At 49.6% G+C, this 25146-nt stretch overlaps 12 protein-coding genes across 12 annotated transcripts; 5 read left to right on the forward strand and 7 right to left on the reverse strand.

Moving 5' to 3' along the window:
* Window positions 1-34: 34 nt before the first annotated feature.
* VE01_00304 (uncharacterized protein) lies at window positions 35-2059 on the reverse strand (the record flags this gene model as incomplete). Its single annotated transcript, XM_018269836.1, has 3 exons — window positions 35-1205; window positions 1251-1656; window positions 1714-2059. The coding sequence occupies 3 exons, from the start codon at window positions 2057-2059 to the stop codon at window positions 35-37; spliced, it is 1923 nt and encodes a 640-aa protein (XP_018135279.1).
* VE01_00305 (uncharacterized protein) lies at window positions 1982-3078 on the forward strand. The gene has a single exon (XM_018269837.2). It carries the CDS (start codon window positions 2157-2159, stop codon window positions 2877-2879), a length of 723 nt encoding a protein of 240 aa, XP_018135280.1. The 5' UTR covers window positions 1982-2156; the 3' UTR covers window positions 2880-3078.
* On the reverse strand, window positions 3039-5730 carry CBK1 (Serine/threonine-protein kinase). Its single transcript, XM_018269838.2, has 4 exons — window positions 4852-5730; window positions 4292-4792; window positions 3751-4227; window positions 3039-3702 (listed from the first exon to the last, which is right to left on the reverse strand). The coding sequence occupies exons 1-4, from the start codon at window positions 5505-5507 to the stop codon at window positions 3402-3404; spliced, it is 1935 nt and encodes a 644-aa protein (XP_018135277.1). The 5' UTR covers window positions 5508-5730; the 3' UTR covers window positions 3039-3401.
* Window positions 5731-6547: 817 nt separating this feature from the next.
* On the reverse strand, window positions 6548-7056 carry VE01_00307 (uncharacterized protein; the record flags this gene model as incomplete). The annotated part of the gene is made up of 2 exons (XM_018269839.1): window positions 6548-6551; window positions 6851-7056. The coding sequence occupies 2 exons, from the start codon at window positions 7054-7056 to the stop codon at window positions 6548-6550; spliced, it is 210 nt and encodes a 69-aa protein (XP_018135278.1).
* An 893-nt stretch (window positions 7057-7949) lies between these two features.
* Window positions 7950-9798, forward strand: TIM54 (mitochondrial import inner membrane translocase subunit tim54). Its single transcript, XM_018269840.2, has 2 exons — window positions 7950-8128; window positions 8184-9798. Exons 1-2 carry the CDS (start codon window positions 8099-8101, stop codon window positions 9594-9596), a joined length of 1443 nt encoding a protein of 480 aa, XP_018135275.1. The 5' UTR covers window positions 7950-8098; the 3' UTR covers window positions 9597-9798.
* VE01_00309 (uncharacterized protein) lies at window positions 9791-12654 on the reverse strand. Its single transcript, XM_018269841.2, has 4 exons — window positions 12320-12654; window positions 11443-12264; window positions 10269-11390; window positions 9791-10220 (listed from the first exon to the last, which is right to left on the reverse strand). Exons 1-4 carry the CDS (start codon window positions 12399-12401, stop codon window positions 10042-10044), a joined length of 2205 nt encoding a protein of 734 aa, XP_018135276.1. The 5' UTR covers window positions 12402-12654; the 3' UTR covers window positions 9791-10041.
* A 665-nt stretch (window positions 12655-13319) lies between these two features.
* Window positions 13320-14319, forward strand: VE01_00310 (uncharacterized protein). Its single transcript, XM_018269842.2, has 2 exons — window positions 13320-13968; window positions 14042-14319. Exons 1-2 carry the CDS (start codon window positions 13606-13608, stop codon window positions 14228-14230), a joined length of 552 nt encoding a protein of 183 aa, XP_018134992.1. The 5' UTR covers window positions 13320-13605; the 3' UTR covers window positions 14231-14319.
* On the reverse strand, window positions 14194-17136 carry VE01_00311 (uncharacterized protein). Its single transcript, XM_059463261.1, has 3 exons — window positions 16972-17136; window positions 15086-16924; window positions 14194-15033 (listed from the first exon to the last, which is right to left on the reverse strand). Exons 1-3 carry the CDS (start codon window positions 17059-17061, stop codon window positions 14443-14445), a joined length of 2520 nt encoding a protein of 839 aa, XP_059320104.1. The 5' UTR covers window positions 17062-17136; the 3' UTR covers window positions 14194-14442.
* A 67-nt stretch (window positions 17137-17203) lies between these two features.
* Window positions 17204-18892, forward strand: VE01_00312 (uncharacterized protein). The gene is made up of 3 exons (XM_059463262.1): window positions 17204-17655; window positions 17711-17849; window positions 17897-18892. Exons 1-3 carry the CDS (start codon window positions 17461-17463, stop codon window positions 18835-18837), a joined length of 1275 nt encoding a protein of 424 aa, XP_059320105.1. The 5' UTR covers window positions 17204-17460; the 3' UTR covers window positions 18838-18892.
* On the reverse strand, window positions 18586-21335 carry VE01_00313 (uncharacterized protein). The gene is made up of 2 exons (XM_018269845.2): window positions 20859-21335; window positions 18586-20805 (listed from the first exon to the last, which is right to left on the reverse strand). Exons 1-2 carry the CDS (start codon window positions 21181-21183, stop codon window positions 18935-18937), a joined length of 2196 nt encoding a protein of 731 aa, XP_018134993.1. The 5' UTR covers window positions 21184-21335; the 3' UTR covers window positions 18586-18934.
* A 90-nt stretch (window positions 21336-21425) lies between these two features.
* VE01_00314 (uncharacterized protein) lies at window positions 21426-23668 on the forward strand. The gene is made up of 4 exons (XM_018269846.2): window positions 21426-21841; window positions 21904-22025; window positions 22082-22241; window positions 22298-23668. Exons 1-4 carry the CDS (start codon window positions 21766-21768, stop codon window positions 23491-23493), a joined length of 1554 nt encoding a protein of 517 aa, XP_018134988.1. The 5' UTR covers window positions 21426-21765; the 3' UTR covers window positions 23494-23668.
* Window positions 23613-24844, reverse strand: OPI3 (phosphatidylcholine biosynthesis). Its single transcript, XM_018269847.2, has 4 exons — window positions 24669-24844; window positions 24553-24592; window positions 24482-24498; window positions 23613-24418 (listed from the first exon to the last, which is right to left on the reverse strand). The coding sequence occupies exons 1-4, from the start codon at window positions 24727-24729 to the stop codon at window positions 23907-23909; spliced, it is 630 nt and encodes a 209-aa protein (XP_018134987.1). The 5' UTR covers window positions 24730-24844; the 3' UTR covers window positions 23613-23906.
* Window positions 24845-25146: the final 302 nt, after the last annotated feature.

Genomic DNA, 25146 nt, shown 5'->3' on the forward strand with positions numbered 1-25146 from the left:
CAAAGTAGATGGTGGCCCAAATTCTTTGAATATTTCATCTGAGTTCCAACCTCACTTTTGCTTCCATCCCATCCACAGAATTCCCCACCTGTCTCGTGCTATCCTCGAGCTCTACTTCCCTCCTCATCCATTTGCCTTTTGCGCCTCGGCTTTCTGCATCCACGGCAAGAGAATCATCTCCTTCCTCTAAGTCCTCACTGTCATACTCTTCATCTTCGTATCCAGCAACAGGGTCCCACTCGCCAGTTTCCCATATCAAACACAAGCTCAAAGGCCTGAGGTCAAACAACTTTCCCACAATGCCCTTGATTCGATATACATCGAATCCTCTAGGGATCTCTTGTTCTTTGCTGATTTCTGAAATTTGGCCTGGAAAAGTGCCTGCAGGGAGGCGAAACGTAAACTTGATGAGCCGTGCCTCAAGCAAATCGGGATTAATGGCCTTCTCGGCCCGCCGCACCACGGGGGCTTCGTAGATATTGCACAGCTCAGAAAACCTCCTGTGCTTGCTAGTAACAATGCTCTCCTCGCTCTCTGGCACTGCTGCCATTTCTGTCGCAATACGCGAGAGATAAAATATCTCGGCATTCGTCCGCTCAGCTGGCGTAATGGTACTAAAATTCAGCGACTTCAGATTTGCCAGACGACCTAGAGTAAGCATGTACCCTTCGTCGGCGCTTGTCATCACATCTCCTGGCTTGGCCACTGCCTCATAGACTGGATTGTGGGACATTCGCAAAGCTGTCAAGCCTGGGAAAACATCTGGCAAGCTGTCGACAAACTGCCAATCAGCGACTTTATTGTATGACAAGTCAAGATAGCATAATTGGTCCGAAAACACGGGTTTCTCTCCTTGGCTGCCGGCACCAACAGTGCTGATTTTGTTGCCTTTCAGGTGGAGGGACTTGAGAGAAGCCAATGCAGTAAGTGGTAACAGGTCTGAAATGCTCGAAAAGTCGTTATATTCTAACGTAAGAGATGTGAGTGTCATTGGCAATAATGACGATGGGCCGTTCAGCGATAGCGTTACTAAATCGTTTGAGCTGGCCTCAATGGATGTGACGTCCTTAAATTGGCGGGAGAGTAGACATATATCTTCCCACGTCAGGATCATTTCATTGAGACTGAGGTCTGTCACACCAGCGAAGGCGTTTTGTGATTCCCCGCCTTCAAACTCTTGGGGCAAAATAGCCAAACGATTTCCACTGCTTCTGTTAGCAATGGTCACATATTCTCAGACGAGCACTTACTTGAGTCTGAGACTCTTGAGGTAGTCTAGTTCTGCACATATTTGTACGATCTCTCCACAGCTCTGAAATAGATTTCTGCTCAGATCAAGCTCTGTTATTACGGGGCATACATCCCTGATTCTTTTCCCTTCCGTTGTGGCCTTGACAATGCGCATTCCGTCCACCAACACAATCTTCAGTTCATCCAGCTGGGCCATTTGTTTCCTGATTTTATCAAAGCCAACTTCGTAGACTACCTTACCGGATATCTCAATTTCTTTCTTCTTGATTAATTCGTTTTGCTCATCCCGTCGTTCTATGTCTTCCGAAGCATACTTCCGATGCACTGCTTCAACGAAACTCTCTACGAAATCTGGCATTCGGGTAGGGCGCACGAAGGAACCAGCATTGATTGACCCACGTCTAGCTAAAACCAGTCAACATCAATATGCCACTGGATGTAAATTTCAAGAAGGTATCTTACTATCAAAATACTTGACTCCCTTGTGCTCTCCATCATGTTTACCCCGTGATGGGTAATCCCACTCAACACCAAGCCAAACATTTTTTGTGCCAGCTACCGGCCCAATATATCTCACTGTGCAAGGCACAGAGTCATAAGACAGCCGCTGGCCAATATAGAAATTTGATGCCATTTCATCGTTGTCCTCTCCAACTGTGAACTTCTGGAGGGGTTGTGGTCCAACTAATCTCGTAGCCTTGTCGCGAGGCTCCCATATAACTGTAGCCGAGAATAAATATTTCTTGGCGCGGCTCGCGCTATCTTGAGCCTTGTCGAACATCATACCATCATACCTGCGGCTCGACATATTCGACAATCCATCCACACCTCCTTCAACCACTCTCGCGCCTATCGCACATCTGAAGAACACCATTTGGATCTGATTCCTCTGCGCATCTTCCACGATGGATTACCAGAACCGCGCTGGCTCCAAGTTCGGCGGCGGTGGTGTCGCCTCCACATCCGCCACCAACGCCGACCGTCGCGAGCGCCTTCGCAAGCTCGCCCTCGAGACCATCGATCTCGACAAAGACCCATACTTCTTCAAGAACCATGTTGGCTCTTTCGAATGTCGACTATGTCTCACAGTCCACCAGAACGATGGGTCGTACCTCGCTCACACCCAAGGGCGGAAGCATCAAACCAACCTCGCCAGGCGTGCGGCACGAGAGCAGAAGGAAGGGCGCGTTGGCACAGATCCGGTTACGGGGTTGCCAATTGGCATGGTTGGAGCGCAAGTGTCGGTGCGGAGGAATGTGGTTAAGATTGGCAGGCCGGGATATAAGATCACTAAGACGAGGGACCCGGTGACGCGCCAACAGGGATTGCTCTTCCAGCTTCAATACCCAGAGATTACGCCAGATATGACGCCAAAGGTGCGCTTCATGAGTGCGTTCGAGCAGAAGATTGAGGATCCTCCGGACAAGAACTTCCAATACATGTTGGTCGCGGCCGAGCCATACCAGACGTGCGGATTCAAACTGCAGGCCAGAGAGGTGGATAGGACGAACGATAGGTTTTGGACGTGGTGGGATAGTGACTTGAAGGAGTTTTGGGTGCAGGTTATGTTCAAGACGGAGAGAGAAGAGAGATACAGTGGCGTGCCTGGACTTGCGCCAAGAAGATAATGGTTATTTGGACGGATGGGGGAATTAGATTGGAAGGCGTCAAAGGCGTTGGTTACCAACTTATTACGATTATTGTAAAGATATCACAGCGCATTCACCAGATATTAAATGTTAAATTTACAGGCACATTGCAAAGGGTGCAGACAAATTTTAATAGGTCTCTCATAAGTCTCTCATTTCGCTATGCAGATGTCCGGAGCAAAACATTGTAGTATGCCATAAAAATGACTGTAACAGTGCCATCACGAATCCCTAAACCTCTAGAGAAACAGAGAAATTCATTTCAAGACGTTTCTTATAACTGAACCAAAGGTGTATCATAAGAGTCGTGTCAACACGCTGGATATCTGGAAAATGCTATCATGGATGACAGTAAATACTCTCCTTCATCAATGCAAAACGGGACACCAAATAGTGGACATCTGAAAAACATATATCAGATACTGGGCGCTCAAATAATCATCACGCAGATATTTGTTCCGTACGTCGTCAACTCCGCCTTCTCTCACAGATTACTTGGAATTATCTGGAGTTGAAGGTATCGAAGCGTTTGTAGGTGTATCCCAGGAAGGGGATATCCATCTCAGGCACCTCGTCTCTAACCTGGCCCGCAGCCTGTGCAGCCTTGAGATGAGTAGCGGTATCGGTCTGGTCGATCTCGTCGATAGGGAAGTAGGTGGTATCGATGTTGGACGTGAGTCTAGGCTCGAATGGTGCACGAATGCGGCGAAGGCTGTCGAAGTCGACACCGCGGAAGAAGGGGTGGGCCTTGATCTCATCCGCTGAGACTCTGCCCAGGCGGTTCTCAGAGTTACAAATAAGACTAGGTTATGTTAGTGGCTTGCCTGTAGCATGGCATATAGAAACTTACCTTCGGATGAGGTTCTCCGCCTCGGCTCCAAGCTGGATATCGTCGGGGAAGTGAAGGGTTGTGCGCCAGTTGACAATCTTGCGGTAAGTGTCAGGTGCCTCCTCGGCGCAGAACGGTGGCCATCCGATCTGGCACTCGAACATAATGGTCCCAAGACTCCACCAGTCACAGTCGTATGAATAACCGTGTCCACTGAAAATTTCGGGGGCAATATAATCAGGTGTACCGACAGTGGAGTATGCCATAACACGCCTAGATCTACGCCAGTCGTTAATGACAGCTCTGTTGCTGACCGTCAAATTGATCTGGTCGAGATTAACAGAGTTGCGGTCACGGGGCTTTGGTGCAGGCTGCCGTTGCAAAAGCTGCTGGTAGTAAGAGTTGTCGTGAAGGCGATGGAAGCCAGTAGACAATCCAAAATCGGTAAGCTTGACGTGTCCGCCCCGATCAAGCAGGATGTTGTCAGGCTTGATGTCACTGGTATCAAGTTAGATGCAATTCCTTGAAGAGCCCACTCCGTACGGAAACATCTCTGACTTACCGGTGAATGAAACCAAGCTTGTGGACAGCTTCAATTGCCAGAACAATCTCAGCTATGTAGAAGCGCGTAATATCTTCCGAAAAGATTTCATACTTGATAAGCATGGTCATCAGATCTCCACCAGGCAAAAACTCCATCAACATGTAGAGGAAGTTAGAGTCCTGGAAGGTTGTGAACAACTTCACCACCCAGGGACTATCAGACTCGGCCAAAATATCACGCTCGGCGCGAACGTGGGCCAACTGGTCCTTCTTGAACATCTCAGTCTTCACAAGAGACTTCATTGCGTAGACGCGGCCATCTTGCTTCTTCTGGACCAGCTTAACTTCGCCGAAAGCACCCTTTCCGATAATCTTAAGTGTCTTGTAGTTGTCGGGCTTGTCCCTTGTCCTCAAAAATCGCAGATATTTCCCCTCCTGTCTGCCAGTGTTTGCCCAGGTTTGTTCTCTTCTAGCTTGCGACATATTTGGGTCCTTCAGACGCTGCTCCATTTCGCTTTGTCTAAAGGTCATACAAATTAGCATCCAATATCAGATGAGGGGTTGTCCTTTATGTCTTACCTCAGATTGCGGTCGCGGGCACGCTTGACGCTGTCTTTGAAGAAGTCGCTGGCAAGCTGAGCACATCTCTTCTGGTTGTTATGGGTGAGAGGGCCATATTTGTCTGGGTTTCGCTCTGGAGCTGGCTCAAACTCGGGCTGCTGGGGGACAACTGGTGCAGAAGCAGCGGAGTAGTAGTTCTGTTGGCCACTCGAACCAGCCGTTCGAGGTCGCTGGGCACCAGCTTGTTGTCTGGCGTATTGGTTTCCTCGAGCAGCACCGCCTAGGTTCTGGTGGGAGAACTGGTGAACAAGGCCGTTGGTGGTCGAGTCGGGGTTTCCACCTGGGCCTCGGGACTGGTATGAGGGTTGCGCATATGCCTGCTGGCCAGGCTGGTACTGGTTGTTTTGTTGATTGTTCGCCGGGTACGGGTTGTTCATGAAGTATCCCTGGGCAGGTGTGTAGCCATTTTGCTGCTGCTGTTGCTGCTGGGGTTGGCCTTGCCCCTGATTGTTCTGGCCTTGGGCTTGGAAGACAGGCTGTGGGAAGGTTGATGGTGTTGTCGGGTATGACCGATCGGTGGGCGAAAATCGGTCATTGTTGTTGAAGTTCAGGAACAGGCGATTGTTATTGCCATTGTTCGCATTGTTGCCATTGGCGCCGCCATCGTTCTCCATGGTGTCGACGTTGTGTATATCTGGTAGCTACGCCGGAAAGAGGGGTTGTTGATCGGACCGAAGATGTCCACGAGGTACACACGTCGGAGAGGGCTACCCAGAGGGGTGATTAGTGCTGGGGCGCTATGATAATCTGTGACGGTTTCCGAGTTTGACCATCTAAGAGAATGAGGTCAAGTAAACTCCGAAAGGTGTTCAGGAAAGTTGACGTTGGTGGAGGGAAGCCGCTGTTTACCCTTGTAGCCAGTGCACTGTTTGTCGTGCATGCATGTACAGTACACAAATGTACTCCACCAAACGTAAGCGCTCTGATGTTAGTGGTGCCCAATATTCACCGCTTTAAAACATAAACACGAAAATAATTGGTGCCTTTTCTATTACGAGACGCCCGTCAGAACATATCAAAGAGCAGCTTGGGAGCTGTTTGTGAGACCGATTTAAGACATTTACGAAGGGTTCTAGGTGTAGCAAATCCCTGATGTTTCTGTGCTACGTACATAAAACGCTCGCTCCATACTCGAGGAGTGGGACAGCTCAAGGGCATTTTAGCCAAGCAGCGAGGTACAAGAGTCAAGAGGCCTTTTACGAGCCATTTATTTATCCATCAAAGCAGTTAAGAATAAATAACAATAAATATTATTCTCGTCAAAAGTATCATTAACCCTCAGTTGCCCTCATACACTATGGCTCTTGGCTTTAACTAAGCGCACTATGTGACCGCGACTGAGGGGTACCAGAGCGGTCTGGAAGCTTGATAGACTCAGTAGCGGCGGGAAATTTATAAGCCATCATCGACGACAAAAGTCCCTGTTACAGTTTATAGATATTTTTGGCCGCTTCAGTTTCTATGTCTATGCAAAGGTATAAAAAAAAATTGGTGTGGCATTGCTGCATCGTTGGAATATTAACGTCGGGGTTGTAAATCGCCAGAAGCTTCATACATCAGGAGATATGATAAGTCCAACACTTGTTAATATGTGGAACATTTCGAGTGAAAATGTGTATCTATTGATAGAGAAAGGAGATTCATCTTTCTTGATCTATCTGTCTATATGCCCCAGCTGAACTCTCTAACTTCCCTTGGTTAGGCGTGAGTATATCCCATCCTGTGGCTTTCCCAGCCGACATCTCCATACGCCAGTCCCAAATATCAAGAGCCTCCATGGCCATAAACATCTTCGTCGCTCAACGCCAAGTGCTCTCAATGCCAACAATCAACATGGCACTCATATATGTTCAGTGAAAAAGCGGCCATAACCCTCCTGTCTTGACCCAACGACGATGTCTCCGTCAACCCTTATTTATATCCCTAAATGCGCAAGCGTAGGCACAGACCCGTTCACTTTTTGGGCGGTGCCTTTCCAGGTGGTGCCGCTGCTGGTTTCTTTTGTTCTGGTTTCCGAACTGCGAAGCCGATATACCAGGCGCCCACGCCCAAGATAATCAGACCGACCAGGACGAGAATCATGGTTGTGACGACTTCCGGCTGTGTCCGGACAACCTTCTGTGCGCTTGGCGTTAACGCCGGAAGAAGGAATTCGTAGGCCATAATTGAGTGGCAGCTGTGGCGTATGGCTTGATGGAGCTAAGCTGTCCTTAGAGTGCACAAGGGACACTCGGGTTTCCGGAAAAGGAATAAATAATCCGAGGGTAGAGAGATCAGGAGTAGTCGCTGTAAAGAAAATCTTAACGTGTAGTCGCAATGCAAATTGGCAATTCTGTTTGTTCTTGTTGTGTCTGGCTTAACGTGATAGGAAGTAACAGTGATACCGGCATTCAGAACACCTTCATTGAGCGGCCCGGTAGTGATATATGACTTTGAAAACCAAAAGAAATCCAAACGCAAAACATTTAGTGAAGTGGAGCTCAGGATGAGGCTCTCAGACCTACAGTGTATCAGATGGCTGAGGTGGCCTGATATTTGAAGCACGACGCCGCGCACAGGTCTAGCCACAATTTATGAGTGGACAAGGCGTGGAATGCGACGTTGACACGGCACTAACCAAAATCATGCTGTTTCAGTAAGGAAGTGCCCTTGGCTCTATATCTGATGGCAGTTTTGGCCTTCACATGAAGAGTATGAGGAGTAGATTGATGTTCAACTCAAGACTTGGCGTGTTACGTCTAACCTTGTAGTGGACAGGGTCTGCCAAAACCTAAACTCACCAAATTATATCTCCAACTTGGACTGTTTCTTCACTTTATGAGACAATACAGTGCACTTTGACGACTAATCCATACAGGATTATAGATATACACTCTTCATAGTAATGCTTGACCTGTCGGGATTTTGTGTAAAATGGCACGTGATCTCCATATCTTATCTTTGAATTAGCGGGCGTTGCCGGCGGCCTCCCCTGTGATTAGTCTAACCAATTGTGGGCTAAAGAATTTTGGTAAGGGTGTCGCGACCGAACTTTTGATAATGGGCATCGAAAGAAATCTCGAGTCGATGAGAGGCGCCATACCGCGACTTGCCTTTACCACGCTTCAAGTTCCGACTCGTAGACGCTACGAGAAGTTGGTGGTCCAAGGCTTCTGGATACTGTGTAATATTTAATCGGAGATTTCAGCCGCGCCCAGTTCCCAGCATGGCAGACTCGAAGCCAGTTGAGCCAGAGGTACTGTCCCAAGACGCCCCTACCTTCACATAACAGGTGGCTAACGTGATGTTAGGCTTCAGCGCCAAAGGCGGAAATCCCAAAATCGGCAGCGAAAAATGCGAAGCCAGTGCGCCCACCGAACCCGGTATGGAAAATGATGGGTCTGCCGAATATGCGGCTCAAATTACCATCTCGGAACTGGTCGATATTCCTCTCAATAACCGGTACTATTACGGGGCTTGTAGTATATGATAAGAGGGAGCAGAGGAGGGTGCAAAAGAAATGGAGCAAGCTTGTCGAGCACTTGGCCAAGGAACCACTCGACCCGAAATCGATGCCTAGGAAACTCACAGTGTTCCTCGAGGCTCCTCCGACGGACGGGCTACGGGTTGCTCAAGACCACTTCAAAGACTACGTGAAGCCGGTTCTCGTATCTTCAGGCCTTGACTGGGAGTTTATCCAGGGGCGCAAGGAGGGCGACGTGCGCGCCGAGTTGGCAGAAAAGATCCGAAAGGAGCGCCAGCTTGCCACGAACGAGATCCAAGAAGACGACCCCGTCCTCGCTGCTCGCCTTACCAATGGCTCAAAATTATACGAGGGACCTCTTGGAGATATTGTTATTGGGCGTAATACTTGGAAAGAATACGTACGAGGTATCCACGAGGGATGGCTTGGTCCCGTCACGGAACCTGCCAAACCAGAAGTACCCGTCGAGGCAGTGGAGCCAGTTGCCGAGCCAGAAGTTATCGAGACTCTCCCCGGCATCACTGTCCACACCTCCACCGACGACGTCCCCCCTGCTCCCATCAACCCCGACCTCAAGCCAGACGGCAAGCCACCCAAACCCCCGCAGCCAAAGCCATGGATCTCCACCGACGCCTACTCCGCCGCCACTCCCGCGCCCACTCTCCCTAACGAACTCGACCCATCCGTCCCAATTGCATTCCCACACATCCTCGGATTCTTCAATACCCCAAGACGCATGTACCGTTTCTTCACGCGCCGTCGCCTCGCCGACCAAATTGGCCGCGACGTAGCAGCTGTCATCCTCGCGAACACGAGGCCATACCATACTACCTCCATTGCGGGAGGTGATTCGTTTGCGCCTTCTTCGGATGGAAGTGATGGTGTGGTGAACGACGAGGCCGACAAGTCGGAGCAGGGCACGGTCCTGAAGGAGGAGGAGCAGGATTGGCACAAGTCCGTCCACAAGCCTCTCGATGACTTGACTAAGGAGCGTACGTGGCTCGATGATGTGGTTCTCGACCCCCGTATCGCTGGGAGGATGAGAAGGGCGGAGTTGAGCCCGGAGGATGAGGCGCGCGCGGAGCGGATTGCGAAGGAGATCACGGAGGAGGAGATTGAGGGATGGATCAAGGGGAACCTGAGGAAAGGGTGGAGAGCTGGGAATGAGGCGCTGTTTGGAGAGAAGGCGAAGAGGCCTGGAGAGGGCCTTGTTGAGGATGAGAGCATGGAGGATAGATGATGAGGTTGTTGAAGGCTGTGGTGGGAAGAGAGATGTAAGAAAATTTGTATGATAAGGCATTTATCTCTGGGGTGAGATAGGGTAGCCCGGTTTTGCATATTATCTGTCACACCAGATGTATTATAGTTATAGACGATGAGGAGCGCAACTCATTTGGGTTATGTATGTACAAATATGAGCACGCAACGTATGATCTCCTCTGCAACTTGAATCATTTGACTCGGTGTTAAATTGTAGCTACTCGTACTGTAACTAGCTTTATACCAAACATCTCCATAGCAGTTTATTCTATCGAGTCTCCATATTTTAACCTGTAAAGCTACCTCTTTCCATTTTACGCTCTTACACCTACATGCACAACCTCCCAAAGATTCGTTGATAATTGTTCACAAAGCGGCCTGTCCGCGTTCATCACGCATGCGCTGATTATGATATTTCGCCGAACTTATGCACTAGGTAACTTCTTTGCCTCCTCCTTAATGGCCTCAAGGACCTTCTCTGGTAGGGATGCGGACTTCGCCTCAAGTCCCTTGTTGAAGCGAGAGATTTGCTCTTTGACTGTTGAGTTGCTCGAGTCGATGGCTGATGCAGCCAGGAGGCACTTCAGGGCGAGAAGGTATTTTTCTGTCTTTGTTAGTTTACATAATGCCAAGGGACTTTATACTTTCTTACCTCTTCTGAAATAAACCTCGAAGCCAAGAATTTGTCCCTCGAGCAGCTTTGGGGCAAACTCCAGCATCGGGCCCAAGAACTTCATCGCATCGGTCAACGGCTCCTTGGTCTCGGCGAGCTTGACACCGTTCGGGTCTTCGTCCACCTTCTTTGCTGCGGCAGCATCTACCGGAACAGCCTTGTTTGGCTCGGCCTTCTTGGCCGCTGCGTCTCTCTCCGCTTGCTGCGCAGCCTTGCGCGCCTTCTTCGCTGCTTTCTTTTTCTCCAAGGCCGCTTCATCGTCGTCTCCAGACTTCCCATTGGCTTGGGGCTTATCATGGAGCTTCAGGTACTCTTTGATAGCACCGATTGCTGCCCTTGTGTAGAAGGGGTGGTCCCGTAACCTGTCCTCCCACCTGATCATTTGGACGTATGCCCTAATTTGGCCCTTTCGGAGAGAGAAGCTGTGGAAATCGAACTGGTCTTCTTGCCACACATCAAAGATGTTGTGGACAGTGGTGAAGCGCTTAAGAGCTAGGCCCACATCGCCCTGTCTGGCATGCGATTGCCCGTCTTCCGTTAGGAACCACATACATTGCATGTCGTGCAAATCAGCAAGTGGTCCTCCCACAGCCTCGAGACGAGTAAACATGCCCAGTGTCTTCAAAGCAGCGTCGTTTTCGTCATTTCGCAACTGGTATTTCGCAGCTTTAGTATTGATATAGCGATCTCTCTCGTCCAAAGTCCGTGCAATCTCCATTGTTGCCGATGCAGTCTTCGTATCGCCCTTGTGCTTATATATCCTGGCTTTAGTCATATGGAAATCGACACTCTTTGGCTCCAACTCGATCGCTTTGTCTATATATTCCAATGCCTGGTCAAGGTCACGGCTGAGGTGGTAGTTGTAATGTTGCGCAAGGTAATAGTATGCGGACGAGTCTCCTTTTGAAGTGTCCCCACTTCTCTTTGGCTCATCGTTGGTTTGTCCTCTTTTGCTGTTAATATATTCGTTGACGACTTCCAGAAGCGTTTGCTGCTTAGACTTATTCGAATAAAGGTGCTTCAGGTTGGCAAATGTCGAGGGCACTCCCTTATCCAACATTCTGTGAACATAGGAATCTGCTGCTGTCCGGAATTCGTCGCCTGCACCAGTTAGTTATGGGGCACTTTAAGTTTCTGGGCTTCAAATACTGACCATCTAAGAAATCTAAAGGTAGTCTTCTGGCAGAGTCACTTCGTGGGTACTTCTCCGCGTACTCATCGTAGATTGCCTTTAGCTCTTTGTGATTGCCCGGCTCTATGTTCAATGCCGCAGCCAGTCCATCATAGTATTTCTTGCATTCCGAGTTACGATCAATCAGGGCACGGAAAGCCGTCGCTGCCTCCTCGTTGCGATCAAGCTTCGACAGATACTCCGCGCGAAGCTCTAGAACGGCCAGGCGGTCGAGGTTGTGCTTTCCAGCAGTCTCCAAGTGCTCCAGAGCCCTCTTGTAGTCTCCTCGCTCGGCAATAAGAGAGTTCTTGTACATAACCGCTTCCGAGTTCTCGAAGTCGAGTTTCGATGGAGGGCTCTTCAGGGTCTCTTCGTATGTGGTCAATACTTGTTCGGCCTCGGCAAGGTCTCCTGACAAGTGTTGCGCAATTGCCAGTGCAGTCCAGTTTTGTCGTATATGGGACCGAGCCTGTAGCATTGCCCTCCTGCTGGTAATATAGCCTTGGTAGTCCCGCATTTGTATTTGGAGCAAGGCCAGGTCCCTCTGGATCTGCTGCGATTCTGGGTCCAGCTTCAGGGCAAATTTGTATGCCTTAATGGCCTCTTCAAAGTTCTTGTTGGACCTATAGAGCAGACCGTAAACGTGCCAGCAGACATGCGACTTCATGTCAGCCTGGAGAGCAAGCTTGGCCAGCGCGAAAGCTTCATCGGATTTGCCAATTGAGTTCAGGATCAATGCCTTCATCGCCATGGTATCTCCATGCTTCGGGTTCTTCTTGAGGATTTGCTCGGCCGCTTTGAGACCTGGTGTAATCTGTCAGCGCACCAGTCATTCCGCTGCCGCCGAGGAGATGCCCACCTTTCTTGTACTGCTTATCTTCATAATTGCGAACTACAGTTCGAAAGAGCGAAGACTCCTTCGAACTTAATGGTTGCGGCATCTTATAGGTATGCTGGTTGTGGCTTGAGCGCGGAAGGGCACAGGGTGGAAAGAAGGCTGTCGGTATCGGAGCGCGTGAGTGCAGAGACCTGAGGCCAGCAAGCCCACCCCACGTACTATTCGAGGCTACGGAACTCTAAATCCAGTTTCGCCGCACACAAGAGCTTAAAGGGCCTAATTCACAAATTGTATGGTAGCCTCGACAGGGAAAGTGAAGGTCAAGTTATATATTACTGATGGCGGGGACGTGGAGAAATACGAATGTCATTATTTCCTGTGAAAAGAAATTGGTGGAACGATAAAAACAATATATATCAGCACCTTTCCAGGCCCTCAACCATGATATTGTCGACTCTCAAGGATGCCAACCAATGCAAGGCTCAGAAGCTACAATTCTAAATACCATCGCTGTATGTCTTTCCAAACAAGCCATGATGGGAGTGATGCAAAGCTAATCAATCTGAGGGGCTATATTGTGTTTCAGAGACTCGACGCCGAGTTTGGTGCGAAATGTGCCCATGAGGAATTCTTCATATTTATTTGCGCGCTTTCAATATATCACATTAAAATACTGAAGAACTACCTACGAAATAAACCAATCTTCTTCACAACTCTGGACAAGCCAGAAATGTAATGAAAATGTGAGGTCGCGTCATCTGGAGGCAGTGTAATACCAGAGACACTGTGTCCTGGGACATGAGTAAACTCAGCGGTCCCAAGACTCATTTCAAAAATAGATTTAATCATTGATTTGTCCAATAGGACAATTTCAGAGATTAAACTGAAAAGAACAGATACTACACTTGATCTAAGCCAATAGGCAAAGAGAGCTAAAGAGAAAAGAAGAAAAGGTCAAAAGCTCGGGGGGGAGTTCTAGTATATATAGGCGACGAAAAATTTCAAAATCACGCTAGTGAGAATCAAATTCTGTCTGAAAGGGGTTTAGCTTCTAGTCGCAAACTGGAGCTAGCAATTGTTTGTCGTGTTTGCACTTTCCCAATTCAGTGCCATACCAGTAGATGTTTGCTATGTTTGCACTTTCCGCGCAAGCTCCCACCACCATGCAAGGTGCCCCCACCAGCAGACAAGGCTGAAGACGACCCCGCGATGACCGCGTTGATCTGAATTGCGCCCACTATCCATGGCCCACGCATAAATGACAGGACGATATATATAACTCTCGATTACGCCCCACCTCCTCAACCATGGCTCAGGCCGACACCTTCGAGTTCCCGGCCTTCTATTCCTTTCCCCCGTTCTTCTCACCCCAGCCGTCGACCACCACCGAGCACGCGCGTCGCAGCAAATGGAGCAGCCTCATCCTCGCCTACTGTCGGCAGAAGAAGCTCTGGAAGCTGACGCTGGTGGATGCCATAGACACGGATCTGTTCTGGAATAAGACGATCAATAAACGGGTTAGCCTCGCGGATGCGAAGGAGATTATAAACGCGATGAGGAAGGAGGGAAGGGCGGAGTGGCTGGGCGGGAAGAAGGATAGCGATAGTAAAGAGGTGGCGTGGATTTATTGGAGGACGCCAGAGGAATGGGCGGGGTTGATATATGACTGGGTACGGAGTTTTTCATAGCTCAATGATTTTCTGTTTGGAACCTACGGATGGCATAGCTGACATGGATATACAGGTTGACGAGACGGGACAGAAGAACGTTGTTCTCACATTATATGAACTTACAGAGAGCGAGGCGACGATGTCGCAGGAGTTCCATGGCATGGATCCAGATTTATTGCAGCGGGCGATGGGTGTTCTTGTAAAGAGAGGGAAGGCGCAGGTATTTGGGCAAGAAGACGAACAAGGAGTTAAATTCTTCTAGACTCTGAAATAATAACACAAAATATTAGTTTAAAAAGGTTAAACTTTGTTCACTCAGAGCATGTTGCAAAATGGGGTGAGAAGGCATGCTTTGGGACAAATATCCTGGATTAATTCATTCCGATGTCAACTATGCCCAACACTCCGGACAACCATGCTCTGTCCCATAAAACCGAACTCCAGGCTAATGCTAAAAACGGCAAGCCAGATCATCTACTGTGCCAAGTATGCGTCATGCCATTTCACCTCCTGCCTCATTGCTGCGTCGAGTAACCATTCGACCTGTACAATCCTCGGCTCATGCCCATTGTCTTGGGCCATCTGTGCAAACTTCGGCCACAGTGCCTTCTCCTTGATTGACGTCCCTGTCAGCAGATATACAGCCTCCTCTTCGCCTTCCTCCCTCATCCTCAAAGTTTCAGCCTTCGCTCTGAATATGGCGAACTCGCCTCCATTGAATTCCACGATAGTCTTGTATGTACCAGGGCCATTCGGTATAGCTTCCGTACAGTATACGGCAATGCCCCGAAGCAAATGCCCCGAGTTCGATTTGGCACGGTTGACGGCATCGGCGAGTTTGACCTTGAAGTGTTTTTCCTTCGCTTTGTCCTTCAATACGAATGAGTCCGGAGGCGGCATGGTTGACGACGTGAGGCACGCATCAATGAACTCAGTCGACAGGATGCCGACGCCCGTGGCCAACGCACAGAGAAACTTGTGCGTGCGAACCATGCCTGGCGCTGCGAGATAGTTGCAAGTGCTGGGGTCCTGGACGATGAGAATTCCAAGTTCGCGCAGCTTTTTCTACAGAAAATGTTAGCCTAGCCACATCAAGAACCATGCTTGGGGTACTTGCCTTATCGGAATCTTCCTTTGCTGGCATCTCTTCCCACCGCTTGTAGCTAGTAACCAAAAGTCTGATGCTCACGGGGCGCGAACCAGTCTTTGGTTTCTTAATTACCCGGCCCTCCTCCTCCGACTCTGCATCGCTCGCCCCTCCAGCTTCGCTAGAAGCCCTTCGGGTGCCCCTTTCTCTGTCGACCTGGTCTGCAGCTCGTTTTCCGCCCCAAATACCGTTTCCGGCACGCTTTTTCTCTTTTTCATAAAGTGCGATGTCGGCAGCTTGGTCATGAAGCTTGGATAACGCGCGGTCCTTTGCCCCACGACTACTTGTAGATGATGGCGTTTCATTCTCTTTACCTGTTCTAGCTAGTCGATTGCTGTGTGGTGTCGATAGAAGATGTGCCGTTCGTTTCGGGACAGGAGTTGCTTTTGGTCGAGGAAGAACAGGCAGGGTTTGGTCATCCGCCATAGAGACATCAGCCAAGGCAGCGCTAGGGGGTTCAGTAGCATGCTGAACACCTGCATTGCGATCCTTCGTCTTCATAACAGGCCTATCCTGCTTTGATGATTCAGGAGTGGCAACATCGCCAGGATAATAGATGTGCTCCAATATCTTGCGATCAAAAGGCACCTGGCCAATTACTTCACCAAGATTTGTGCGCCGTGGAAAATGGATGTATTTTGGATTTGTCAAGGGTTGTGCTTTGCATTTGACATAGCTTTCCTCAATCCATAAATGGTTGACCATCGAAATTCCCCACTCAAGCGCAGCCTCGCACTTTTCGCTGTTATTTCGCGCAGTGATAAGATGGGTATTATCCTGCTTCATACTTTTCGTGAACTCGCCTCCGGCAGCTTTAACGAGGCTTTCGAGATAAATGCGGGTGTCTCCACCATAGTTAGAAAGAGTGATTCTCGTTCCTTCAAATCCCTCAAGCGGCATTCGAGGGATTGGGTAGTGCAGAAGTCGTCGCAAAGGCGAAGTCCACTCATTGTAAGTCATGAGATAATACAGCCAGGAAAGATTTCCAACATCTTTTCCACTCCGGGAAGCCGTGATATAGTCATCGCCATCGCGGTAGTTGCAGATATACATATTGGCTTTGTGGACGCTGGTAGTTATAGCGCCATCTCCATTGGTAATGAGGTCCTCAAGAATGCCTCGATGACGGCTACGGAGTTTCACACCTTCTGAAAACATGACTTTCTTGTCGCGGAAAACGCTTAATTTGCGAGATCCCGAAGGAGAATCTGCCCCGACGGGAATATAATCAGGGATTGGGGTTGTGGCTCCTGTCACGCTGTTTGTGACTGGGACCAGAATCTGCGCCTCAGACCCTATCCGAAGAAACTCGGGGTCAGGGAGCAAATATGGCTTTTCGTCGATTCGATGCCCCAGCTTAATGCAGTCCTCAAACCAGTGAGGCAGAACGATTTTGCACTTTAATTGTTTGTCCTTTGCATTCTGGCACTTCGGGTGGTCTTCTGTCAGCGCCACGATATGAGTGACTTGTCTGGTGAGGCTGTTGGATTCTTGGCCTCCCATGGCAATGACCGCGCCAATAATAGCATCTTGGTCGCCTTCCGGAATATCGGCGCAAGTGACGTTAACGCCAGAGAAGAACAATTTTGGGTCTGGAGTATATGGCCGGAAAGGAGCTAGTTTATTCTTCTTGAGCGACGCCGCAATCCAACTTGGCGTGATAACAGGACGCAAATGTGCAGTGGCGATGTGGTATTGAGGGAAGTCAGAAGTTGACGAGATTATATGTGTAACTTCGGCGATTTCGACAGTGCCATTGGCGCCAAGTTCTGATATTGTTGCTCCATTTTCTTCAAGTATAGATCCAAACTGTACTGTATGTTAGAGGGGTTCACCAAGGCGAGTGAAGTTCTTACCTCACGCGCATTCTCAATTGTTAACTCTCTACTTGGAATAATAGCGATATGACAGTCGTCAAACAATAGCGGTGGCACCTCATTAGCCATGGTAGGCTGCTATTATGTCATTAAATGCTGTGGTTTTGGGTGGGTATAATATTCATGAATGAGGCGTTTCCAAACTGAAGTTCAGTAATTACAGGCGAACGCGTTCCTGAACGCGGTCAAAAACACGCCAAGTCTGTTGTCACGTGATGCGAGGCCCCGATAAGAACCCTCCAGTACCTTGATTGCTATCCAACAAGATGCGGCCTAGCCGGAAGCCGAGGCTCACTTGTTAGAGGATCCAATGGATCAACTCCTCAACCTTACTTATATAATACTATTCGAGCAAAGTAAGACGAAAAGTGTATATACGACTTCCTTGTGGTTTGCGTGGCCTTGTTGATTACTATTACATTTTTCTAGAAGTCGCTATAATAAATACATATATATATCATCGCCAACATGTCGACAGCTAACTTCAATATCAAAGAACATGTAGTAGAAGCCCAGCATATTCGGGAATATGCAAGAGCGACATCGTTTTCGGAGGAGGAGATTCTAAAGCTTGCCGTCAAGCAGTATACGCCGTTAGACAATCCAAATCCGCAACCAGGAGATGTTACAATCATTGGAGCACATGCAAATGGGTTTCCCAAGGCAAGCACCCATTCTTTGACTTCAAGTATCCGTGTCTGTTGCTAACACTGTACAGGAGCTCTACGAAGCCTTGTGGGATGAACTATATCTACGCTCAAAGGCCAATGGCTTCCGCATCCGCAGTATCTGGATCGCCGATGCCGCCCACCAAAATCAAAGTGCAATTCTGAATGAAGAGAAGTTAGGGAACGATCGTAAGTTCTCCTAATATATCCCGAATTCTAGCTGACCAGCGGCCAAGCATCATGGATGGACCATCCCCGTGACCTTCTTCACATGATTAACCACTTCCGCAAGGAGATGCCACTTCCGTTGTTCGGCGTTGGCCATTCATTTGGTGGCAATAACCTTGCCTGCCTATCCCTAATACATCCTCGCCTTCTTACCTCACTCATCCTCCTGGATCCAGTCATTCTTCAACAAAATCCGACCGGCGCTGGCGGCAGGGGAGCACCTATGGCGTCAACATTCCGTCGCGACCTCTGGCCATCTCGCGAAGCAGCCGCGGCGGGCTTTCGTAAAAACCCATTCTACAAGGCCTGGGACCCTCGGGTTTTAGAGGCATGGAACAAGCACGGAGTACGCGAGACGCCCACGCTACTCTATCCAAATGAAAAGGGCTCCGTGACATTGAGCACTCCCAAGTACCACGAAGTGCAAACCTTCATTCGCCCAACTTTCCCCGACCCCATTAACGGTCCTCTGGCTCCCATTACTCACTACTCCCATGCCGATATCGATCCAGCCGTACCCGCCGGCGAGCCATTTTATTCCCCAGCACCATATATTGTCCTTCAGCAGCTCCCGCGCTTGCGGCCAAGCGTGCTGTACATATTCGGTGGCACCAGCTTCATGGCTCCGCCAGAGCATAATGCCGAAAAAATGCGTGTCACAGGCACCGGCGCCGGAGGGTCCGGAGGGGCAGCAAAGGGGCGCGTTAAGGAAGTCGTTTTAAAAGGAATCGGCCACCTGGTTGCGATGGAGGCACCAGTGCAAACTGCAGAGAATACAGCGAAGTGGATAGGCCAGGAAATGCAGCTCTGGAGGCAGGAGGCAGAGAAATTTGCGGGGTGGGCGAAGATGGGCGTCATTGAGAAGCAAGTCATAAGTGAGAAGTGGAAGAACATACTCGGTGGAGATCCAAGGAACAGGAAGGTTACCGATGGCGCGGCCAAGTTGTAGAGAGTGATATGTAGACCAGAATATATTGCCATAAGGACCATCATTATTCGAAGACATTGTATATAATTTCAAAAATATATATATTTTTTCCTATTTTTTATTCCTCATCAGGCGGAATCCAAATTAAGATTCCTTCCTTGTCACTCTTCATCCCATCTCCTGGAGCGACCTTCAACACCTTCTGAAAGTAACGATCAGTCACCACCAATTGCGGTCTGACCCACTCGCCCCTCACATTCGGCAGCAGGTTGAAGCTCATACCGCGCCGCGACAATGGCAACAGTTGGATAGTACTTTGCTTTGCACCTGAAAATGCAAATTTGTCGTTTGGTTCCATCACCACACTGAAAGTGAGGAAGTGCATCGAAGGATTTTCAATCATGTATTCCATGTGCAGGACCATTGGTGTGGTGGTGTCTTCGCTGTATGACAATTTTGTGAGGACCCGGGGCTCGCTGCTGGCGACTAGCAGCCTTGGAATGGGCAGCGTTGACGTGTTGGATGGTGATCCAGGCACGTCACGTCGCCATTGTATCAATAGGGACAAATCTAACGATGCTGACCGGCGGTCATCCAGGCTCAGTTTTTGAGTCAAAACGTCGAAGTGAGATTCTGCTAGAGCTTCGGGTAGGATGGGTAGTCCCAATGATGTGTTTGGGAGTGGGTGGATAGCAGAGCAGGCAACGCCGCCGTTAAGGGAGAGGATGGCGAGGCTGACGTCCTCCACTATCAAAGCTTCACCTGCAAACGAACAGTATCTGGCGGTGAGATTCCACTTCTGTGGGAGACCAAGCGCGGCGACTTCGCCAGTAGAAGACGTTTCCCCATCCTTAGGATCAAAGAAACTTGGCCATGATCTTGAGTCGAGGCGAGGCGAGAAATCATAGTTCGCTTCGAATGGACTGCCAATATTGAGACGTATGGCTGCAGTTCTGGTGATTGGAGTTTCCAAGTCGGAAGCTAGGTTATACTTCAACTGTAGAGTTATTTCGTAAGTCGATTGTATTAATATTGGACCTAGAACCACAACGGCTGATATTGTGTTGGAGCTTGAGATTGATCCAAGTTTGGCGCTTGGTGGCGTTTCATCATCTGGTGAATATTCCACGTCGGATTCAGGTGCCGTGGGTATAATAATCTTGAAGGGAAGCTGAGGAGTTCCTGCGCCATCGTTGGTAATGGTGACCTCCAAACTGGCAAGTGATTCTTCATCTTCGCCGTTAAATATATCGACGTTCAGGTCAATAGGCTCGTTTGTATAATACTGATCCTTCAGCGCCTGGAATTTAATTTCCATTTTGGGCGGTTTCGGGAGAATGATAATAGAATGCGGATCAGCACGCACAACCCGCTTGCGAGCTGGCTTCTGGCTCCACCACATATCACGAGTGGTGATGTGGTCGAACTCTATGATGCATTCGAGATCAAAAAGGGGCGCAGCGAGTGCAAACGTCGCTGAAATAGCTTTGGCCTTGCCTGGTTCTCTCAGAGGACAACTCAACTCAAAGACACGTGTTTGTCCAGGGAGAAAAATCAAACTCTCATCTCCGACGAGAGTGCTGGACCGCAAGCCACGTTCCTTCGCAACAGACATAGCTGTATCCTCAGAGTTTCCATGTTCTTCGCGAAGCTCCACCTTGGTGAACGATGTATTATCCGGGCGGACTTCAACATCTTGAGCCTCACTGCTATGCCGGATCGTAACGGGCTTAAGAGACCCTTCGAACTTTATCTTTATTTCCGCCATAGTAATGGGCGATGAATCCTTTGAAGCAAAGGACGTGACGCTCAATTGTGATGTGCATGGTTCCCCAACCTTTCCTTCGGCCTGCTCGAAAACGAATGTCGCACACAAGAACGAATGTATATCGTTCCCTTGAAGCACCACCGCTGGTTTCCCTTTCACCGTGTCCACATCGTCAAGGGACTTGGTAATGTCTAGAGTCTGTCGTGGATTCCGTGCGAAAGCTGTTGCGAGTTAGTGCCCAATCTTCATACAAATAGCCCAATTATCTACTTACTTGAACTCATAAGCTCCCAGTCTACAGCAACAACTGTCCCGCTATCTCCAGCCTTGACCGCAACCTCACGCAGGATAGTCCCCACCTCTTCAGTCAAGTCCCACCACCCTTCCCTCCTCCAAGACATGGTGTGCCATAGTGGTCGGAGGATGCGTAGCGCGTCGTCCCAAGCCTCCTGTTTTATGAGCTCCTGTGCCAACTGCAGCTTCACAGCCTGCGCCGAGCGCATGCTTTTCCCCGACTCGTACTCTGAAATAGCTCCTCTCAGCGATGCCATGTACGAATCCATGGAAGGAACTTCCGCCTGCGACTGGGATTCTGTCATCTGCGGCTCGGGATTTCTGTTAACCCCGAGACGCTCCCAAAGCGCCCATGAGTGACTATTTCTTTCAGTATATCCAGAATCTAGGCGCCTGTGAGCTTGGATGCCGAAATCGTGCAATTAATTCCAAAGAGGGTATCTCTTGGCCATTGGGGTTGTAATCGCCTAAATTAGGCTAGCGTGGTGCGGGCAGTGACGGTGCGGTCAAATGCCGCCGCTATCCAAAGGTTGTTCCTGAGAGGCCGCCCTTCTGTTTTGCGCCATTCATGTCACAATACTCACAACATATCCTGAGGGGCTGTCACTCATCGATGTAATTGAATAGCTACCTTGATCTACACTACAAGAACAATCACGCGAATCCACCTACTGTCGAGTGCTGCACACAGCAAAGGTAGCCAAATAGGCTATCTATTGACACAGAGATCAGGTGTCATTCCTGCGACAGCACTTGCGGCTCCATACCTAACCTCTCACCCTGGGACTCGAACAGTGAAGGCGACCGAACTGATTCACCTACTGTGGTGTAATACTCGCAACCGGAATCCCAAAGCAGGAACGACTGAGTTCCGATAAGGCGCAACCATGCCGAGTGTACAAGATATGATGATCGCTAGGCTTGTGGGGGATATGAAGCAAGCAGTCAAGCGCAAAGCCGATGGTAGGAATTCTAGATCCAGAATCCATTAGCCTTGGACTTAACTGACTTATGTTTCTTCTCAGAATCGGACTCGGAACACTCAATAGACCAAACCACGAACAGGGGGAACAAGCTGAAGAAGAGGGCCAGATACGTCCGCGAGGGCAGGCTGGCGATGCCGAACGGTCCACAGGCCTACAAAAAGGTAATGAGGAGCTGTCTAATCCAGAAAGTCATTTGTGTATGCTGATACTGTGCTAGACGATCACCTACAACGAGCACTATGAGAGAACAATCATTAGCGAACGACCGATGCTTTACGATGAGGATGGCTACGAGATGGATAGTGAAGACGATGAAGATGGCGAGGCTTTGGCCGCTGCGAATGAATTCTATCCATATAATGATGTTCGAATGGAAGGTTAGAAGAAACCTTGCCCTCCTCAGTTGACTTTCGTTCCTAACCTTGTGGTGTAGAGTTGCTTGCGCCATTGACATCAGTTACCGACCTGCCAAATCACCCAACACTATCTAGGCCATTCACATCGAAAACACTCACCGAACTCACTCTGAATGCGCGGTCAATGATGCAGAAGGAAAAGGAGACTCTATGGAAAATGAAGCGCCTCTTAACGAGGCTGAGCGGCGATCACATATGGGTACCTACGGCTCTACTCGAGACGCCGAACGACATAAGCTTCTTTGGGGATGGCAGAAACGAATACCGGGAGCACCTTCTCGAAAAAAACCGATTGGAAGATGCTCGTAGTGAAGATACAGATATGAACGGGGCCATACTGGCACAGCTAGACGCTTCCACGCCTGGACAGGCTGTAGACAATTCTGCGACTGAAAACGAAGTCGCAATGGTTGACGTTCCAACTCAGAACGGTTCTGCCCAAGAAGTGAAGACTTCAACATCTGTTGAGCCTGCCGTGGCTGAGGATGTGGCCGCTGCAACCAACGGTGACACCAATACAACGGAACTAGATGGGGACAAGAAAGCTGCCGGGCCCCATGAATCTGAAAATGAACAAAATGCCAACGGGACTGACAAAATGGACGGAGTCGTTACCGATGCAGCGGCCACTGCAGATGCCGAGGAATCCGCCGAGGACAAAGCCAACCAATTCGAAGATCCCGATACCACTCTTCCTGACCCTGATGTACCAGCAGACGACGAATCCGAGGAGAAGGACGAAACTGATGCCCCCGAGCCAAGGCGCATGCGCACCCGCGCCCAGGCACAAGCCGCATCCGATGACAACGTGAGGTCTCGCACACGATCCCTCTCAACCTCCTCCAACGACTCTTTCATACATCCATTTTTCTTGGCGCCCCAATCTGCGATTCCGGACCGAGACATTGGGCTCCCGACGCAGGAGGCAGATGAGACAAGGCGGTTGCTGCAGCTGTTTGTGCAGAAGCAGGAGGAGGTGTGCAGGGGAAGCGAGAAGCTCTACGAGGGCCTTCTTAAGGCGGATCGGCTGCGCAATGATGTGATGAAGTGGGCTAAGGCTGAGGCGCACACTGGCGAGAATGGGATGAGTGACGGCGAAGATTGGTACGATATGGAGGAGTGGAATTTGGATGAGGAGTTGAAGAAGGGGCAGGATGAAGACGACGAGGACGCGGCTACAACTGCGAAGAAAACGAGGACTAGGAGGCAATAAGTTCTTGTATTGATTTGACGGGCGCACAGGACGGCAGATAGGAACGGAAAGCTGGGGTATTAGGCGTACAAACGGTGGTGGTTTCCACATATTCACTTTTATGATAGACATTACGAGCCCTCACTTTCTGTACAACAGGGAATATTGTTGTAAAATTATACGTTCTACTCTTTGAGTGAGTACTTTTAAAACGACTTTTGCTCCATCCAGCGCCTTCCATACACGTAGTTGATATCTGTGCAGTCCTGTAAAACGCTCGCTAATACTGTTGAACTCCGCTGTATACGCCACCCTGCCAGCAGGTACAAACCCCATGCCTTGCTATTTACCATCGACTCTTTCTATGCCTTTCATTTACAATCTATTCCACCTCCGCCCGACCCCCCAAGGCTCTCTATCACTACCCTTCTCGTTTAGTTCTTCTTTCCCCGCTTGGCCTTCGCGCGCTCCTTCTCGCGCTTCTCGTAGATGCCAGCCGTGAACGGATCCTCGAAGCGAAGCGCAACAAGGTAGACAACCAGCACCTCGATCGTCAAGAGCACGCCGGCCGGCTTTCCGTACCAGAGCGCCGTCCCGAGGAAGCTTAGAGTGGAACCGTAGTACATCGGCGCATCGGTAACGTTGAAGGGGAAGCTAGTGACGCGGGAGTCCATCAGGATACCGAAGTAGTCGCCGAGATACGTGCCGGTGAGACCAAGGGCCCACATGCTGGAGATAACGAGAACATTTCCGGCGAGGAAGAGCCCGCCGGCGATGAGCTTGACGAGATCGGTTTCGAGGTCTGGGTGTCCGGGCTGGCTGCGGAGGGCTTGCTCGTAAAGGTAGTCGCGGAAGATGCCAAGAGAGAAGATGGATGCAGCGAGGAGGTAGCAGCCTAGGCGTGCGTTGCCGCCAGCGAGCTTCGTGAGGACCTTGTTATGGTATTCTGCGGGTTATTAGAGAGGAGTTTGCAGGCTGGGAGTGGTGAGGTGGTCGAGGGTGGACGAACCTTGGCGGGCAACCGTGCTGTGCGGGGTTAGCTTTTGGATTCAGGTACAAGAGTGGTATAGGTTCACTTACTTCCAGTATATGGGGTTGAATGCAATGGCAGCTGCGGCGACTATCGGAGTGTCAGTGGCATTTTTTTAACTGACACTGGCATGTGACCAGAGAGCCTAATATTCATGTAAACATACCTGCAAGGCTCTTCTGGTCGAAGTCGACGAAGCCGCTGGCGAGTTTGAGGTATTCGGCCATGTTGACGTGGATAAGGTGACAGGAACTATCGTTGACAAGTTGCAGTTGACGAGGAAAGCTTGAAGACGTGACGGCGGCAGAAGGCGGCCCCGGTTCCTGGGCAAGCTCCCAAGCGAGCTCTATTTGGTGGATACAAATGACGTTAATGAGGCGAGGCTAACCATGAAATGTTACCCGAAAGTCTGGAAAGAGTCGCCTCTATAGCTGAGAATATATAACGGTAATTTAAGTCGATTAAAATTATCCCTTTAACCCTTTTTTACAGTAGCTGGGCCATTTAAAGCTATCCTGAGTGACCGAGAGGCTATATTTTACTTACCGTTGCTATAAACAGTGTCTGTTGTGTGCAGTTCTTGACAGATGAGCCTTGCGCGAGCTCATTTGGATACACCAACTTGGTTCACATATTCAAGGTAG

This window comes from Pseudogymnoascus verrucosus, assembly GCF_001662655.1.
Source record: "Pseudogymnoascus verrucosus strain UAMH 10579 unplaced genomic scaffold scaffold_1, whole genome shotgun sequence".
Lineage (NCBI taxonomy): Eukaryota > Fungi > Ascomycota > Leotiomycetes > Thelebolales > Thelebolaceae > Pseudogymnoascus > Pseudogymnoascus verrucosus.

Bases quoted from the DNA above. Each gene is read 5' to 3' on its own strand.
- VE01_00305 (XM_018269837.2), top strand. From the start codon at position 2,157: ATGGATTACCAGAACCGCGCTGGCTCCAAGTTCGGCGGCGGTGGTGTC.
- CBK1 (XM_018269838.2), bottom strand. From the start codon at position 5,507: ATGGAGAACGATGGCGGCGCCAATGGCAACAATGCGAACAATGGCAAT. The intron at 4,793-4,851 runs GTAAGACATAAA...TATGACCTTTAG, and splicing joins GCCCGCGACCGCAATCTGAG to ACAAAGCGAAATGGAGCAGC. The intron at 3,703-3,750 runs GTAAGTTTCTAT...AACATAACCTAG, and splicing joins GCGGAGAACCTCATCCGAAG to TCTTATTTGTAACTCTGAGA.
- TIM54 (XM_018269840.2), top strand. From the start codon at position 8,099: ATGGCAGACTCGAAGCCAGTTGAGCCAGAG. The intron at 8,129-8,183 runs GTACTGTCCCAA...ACGTGATGTTAG, and splicing joins CGAAGCCAGTTGAGCCAGAG to GCTTCAGCGCCAAAGGCGGA.
- VE01_00309 (XM_018269841.2), bottom strand. From the start codon at position 12,401: ATGCCGCAACCATTAAGTTCGAAGGAGTCTTCGCTCTTTCGAACTGTA. The intron at 12,265-12,319 runs GTGGGCATCTCC...AGATTACACCAG, and splicing joins AGATAAGCAGTACAAGAAAG to GTCTCAAAGCGGCCGAGCAA. The intron at 11,391-11,442 runs GTCAGTATTTGA...TAACTGGTGCAG, and splicing joins ACCTTTAGATTTCTTAGATG to GCGACGAATTCCGGACAGCA.
- VE01_00310 (XM_018269842.2), top strand. From the start codon at position 13,606: ATGGCTCAGGCCGACACCTTCGAGTTCCCGGCCTTCTATTCCTTTCCC. The intron at 13,969-14,041 runs GTACGGAGTTTT...ATGGATATACAG, and splicing joins CGGGGTTGATATATGACTGG to GTTGACGAGACGGGACAGAA.
- VE01_00311 (XM_059463261.1), bottom strand. From the start codon at position 17,061: ATGGCTAATGAGGTGCCACCGCTATTGTTTGACGACTGTCATATCGCT. The intron at 16,925-16,971 runs GTAAGAACTTCA...CATACAGTACAG, and splicing joins CAATTGAGAATGCGCGTGAG to TTTGGATCTATACTTGAAGA. The intron at 15,034-15,085 runs GCAAGTACCCCA...CATTTTCTGTAG, and splicing joins CAAAGGAAGATTCCGATAAG to AAAAAGCTGCGCGAACTTGG.
- VE01_00312 (XM_059463262.1), top strand. From the start codon at position 17,461: ATGTCGACAGCTAACTTCAATATCAAAGAACATGTAGTAGAAGCCCAG. The intron at 17,656-17,710 runs GCAAGCACCCAT...AACACTGTACAG, and splicing joins ATGCAAATGGGTTTCCCAAG to GAGCTCTACGAAGCCTTGTG. The intron at 17,850-17,896 runs GTAAGTTCTCCT...CCAGCGGCCAAG, and splicing joins AGAGAAGTTAGGGAACGATC to CATCATGGATGGACCATCCC.
- VE01_00313 (XM_018269845.2), bottom strand. From the start codon at position 21,183: ATGACAGAATCCCAGTCGCAGGCGGAAGTTCCTTCCATGGATTCGTAC. The intron at 20,806-20,858 runs GTAAGTAGATAA...AACTCGCAACAG, and splicing joins CTGGGAGCTTATGAGTTCAA to CTTTCGCACGGAATCCACGA.
- VE01_00314 (XM_018269846.2), top strand. From the start codon at position 21,766: ATGCCGAGTGTACAAGATATGATGATCGCTAGGCTTGTGGGGGATATG. The intron at 22,026-22,081 runs GTAATGAGGAGC...ATACTGTGCTAG, and splicing joins GTCCACAGGCCTACAAAAAG to ACGATCACCTACAACGAGCA. The intron at 22,242-22,297 runs GTTAGAAGAAAC...CTTGTGGTGTAG, and splicing joins TAATGATGTTCGAATGGAAG to AGTTGCTTGCGCCATTGACA.
- OPI3 (XM_018269847.2), bottom strand. From the start codon at position 24,729: ATGGCCGAATACCTCAAACTCGCCAGCGGCTTCGTCGACTTCGACCAG. The intron at 24,593-24,668 runs GTATGTTTACAT...ACACTCCGATAG, and splicing joins CGACCAGAAGAGCCTTGCAG to TCGCCGCAGCTGCCATTGCA.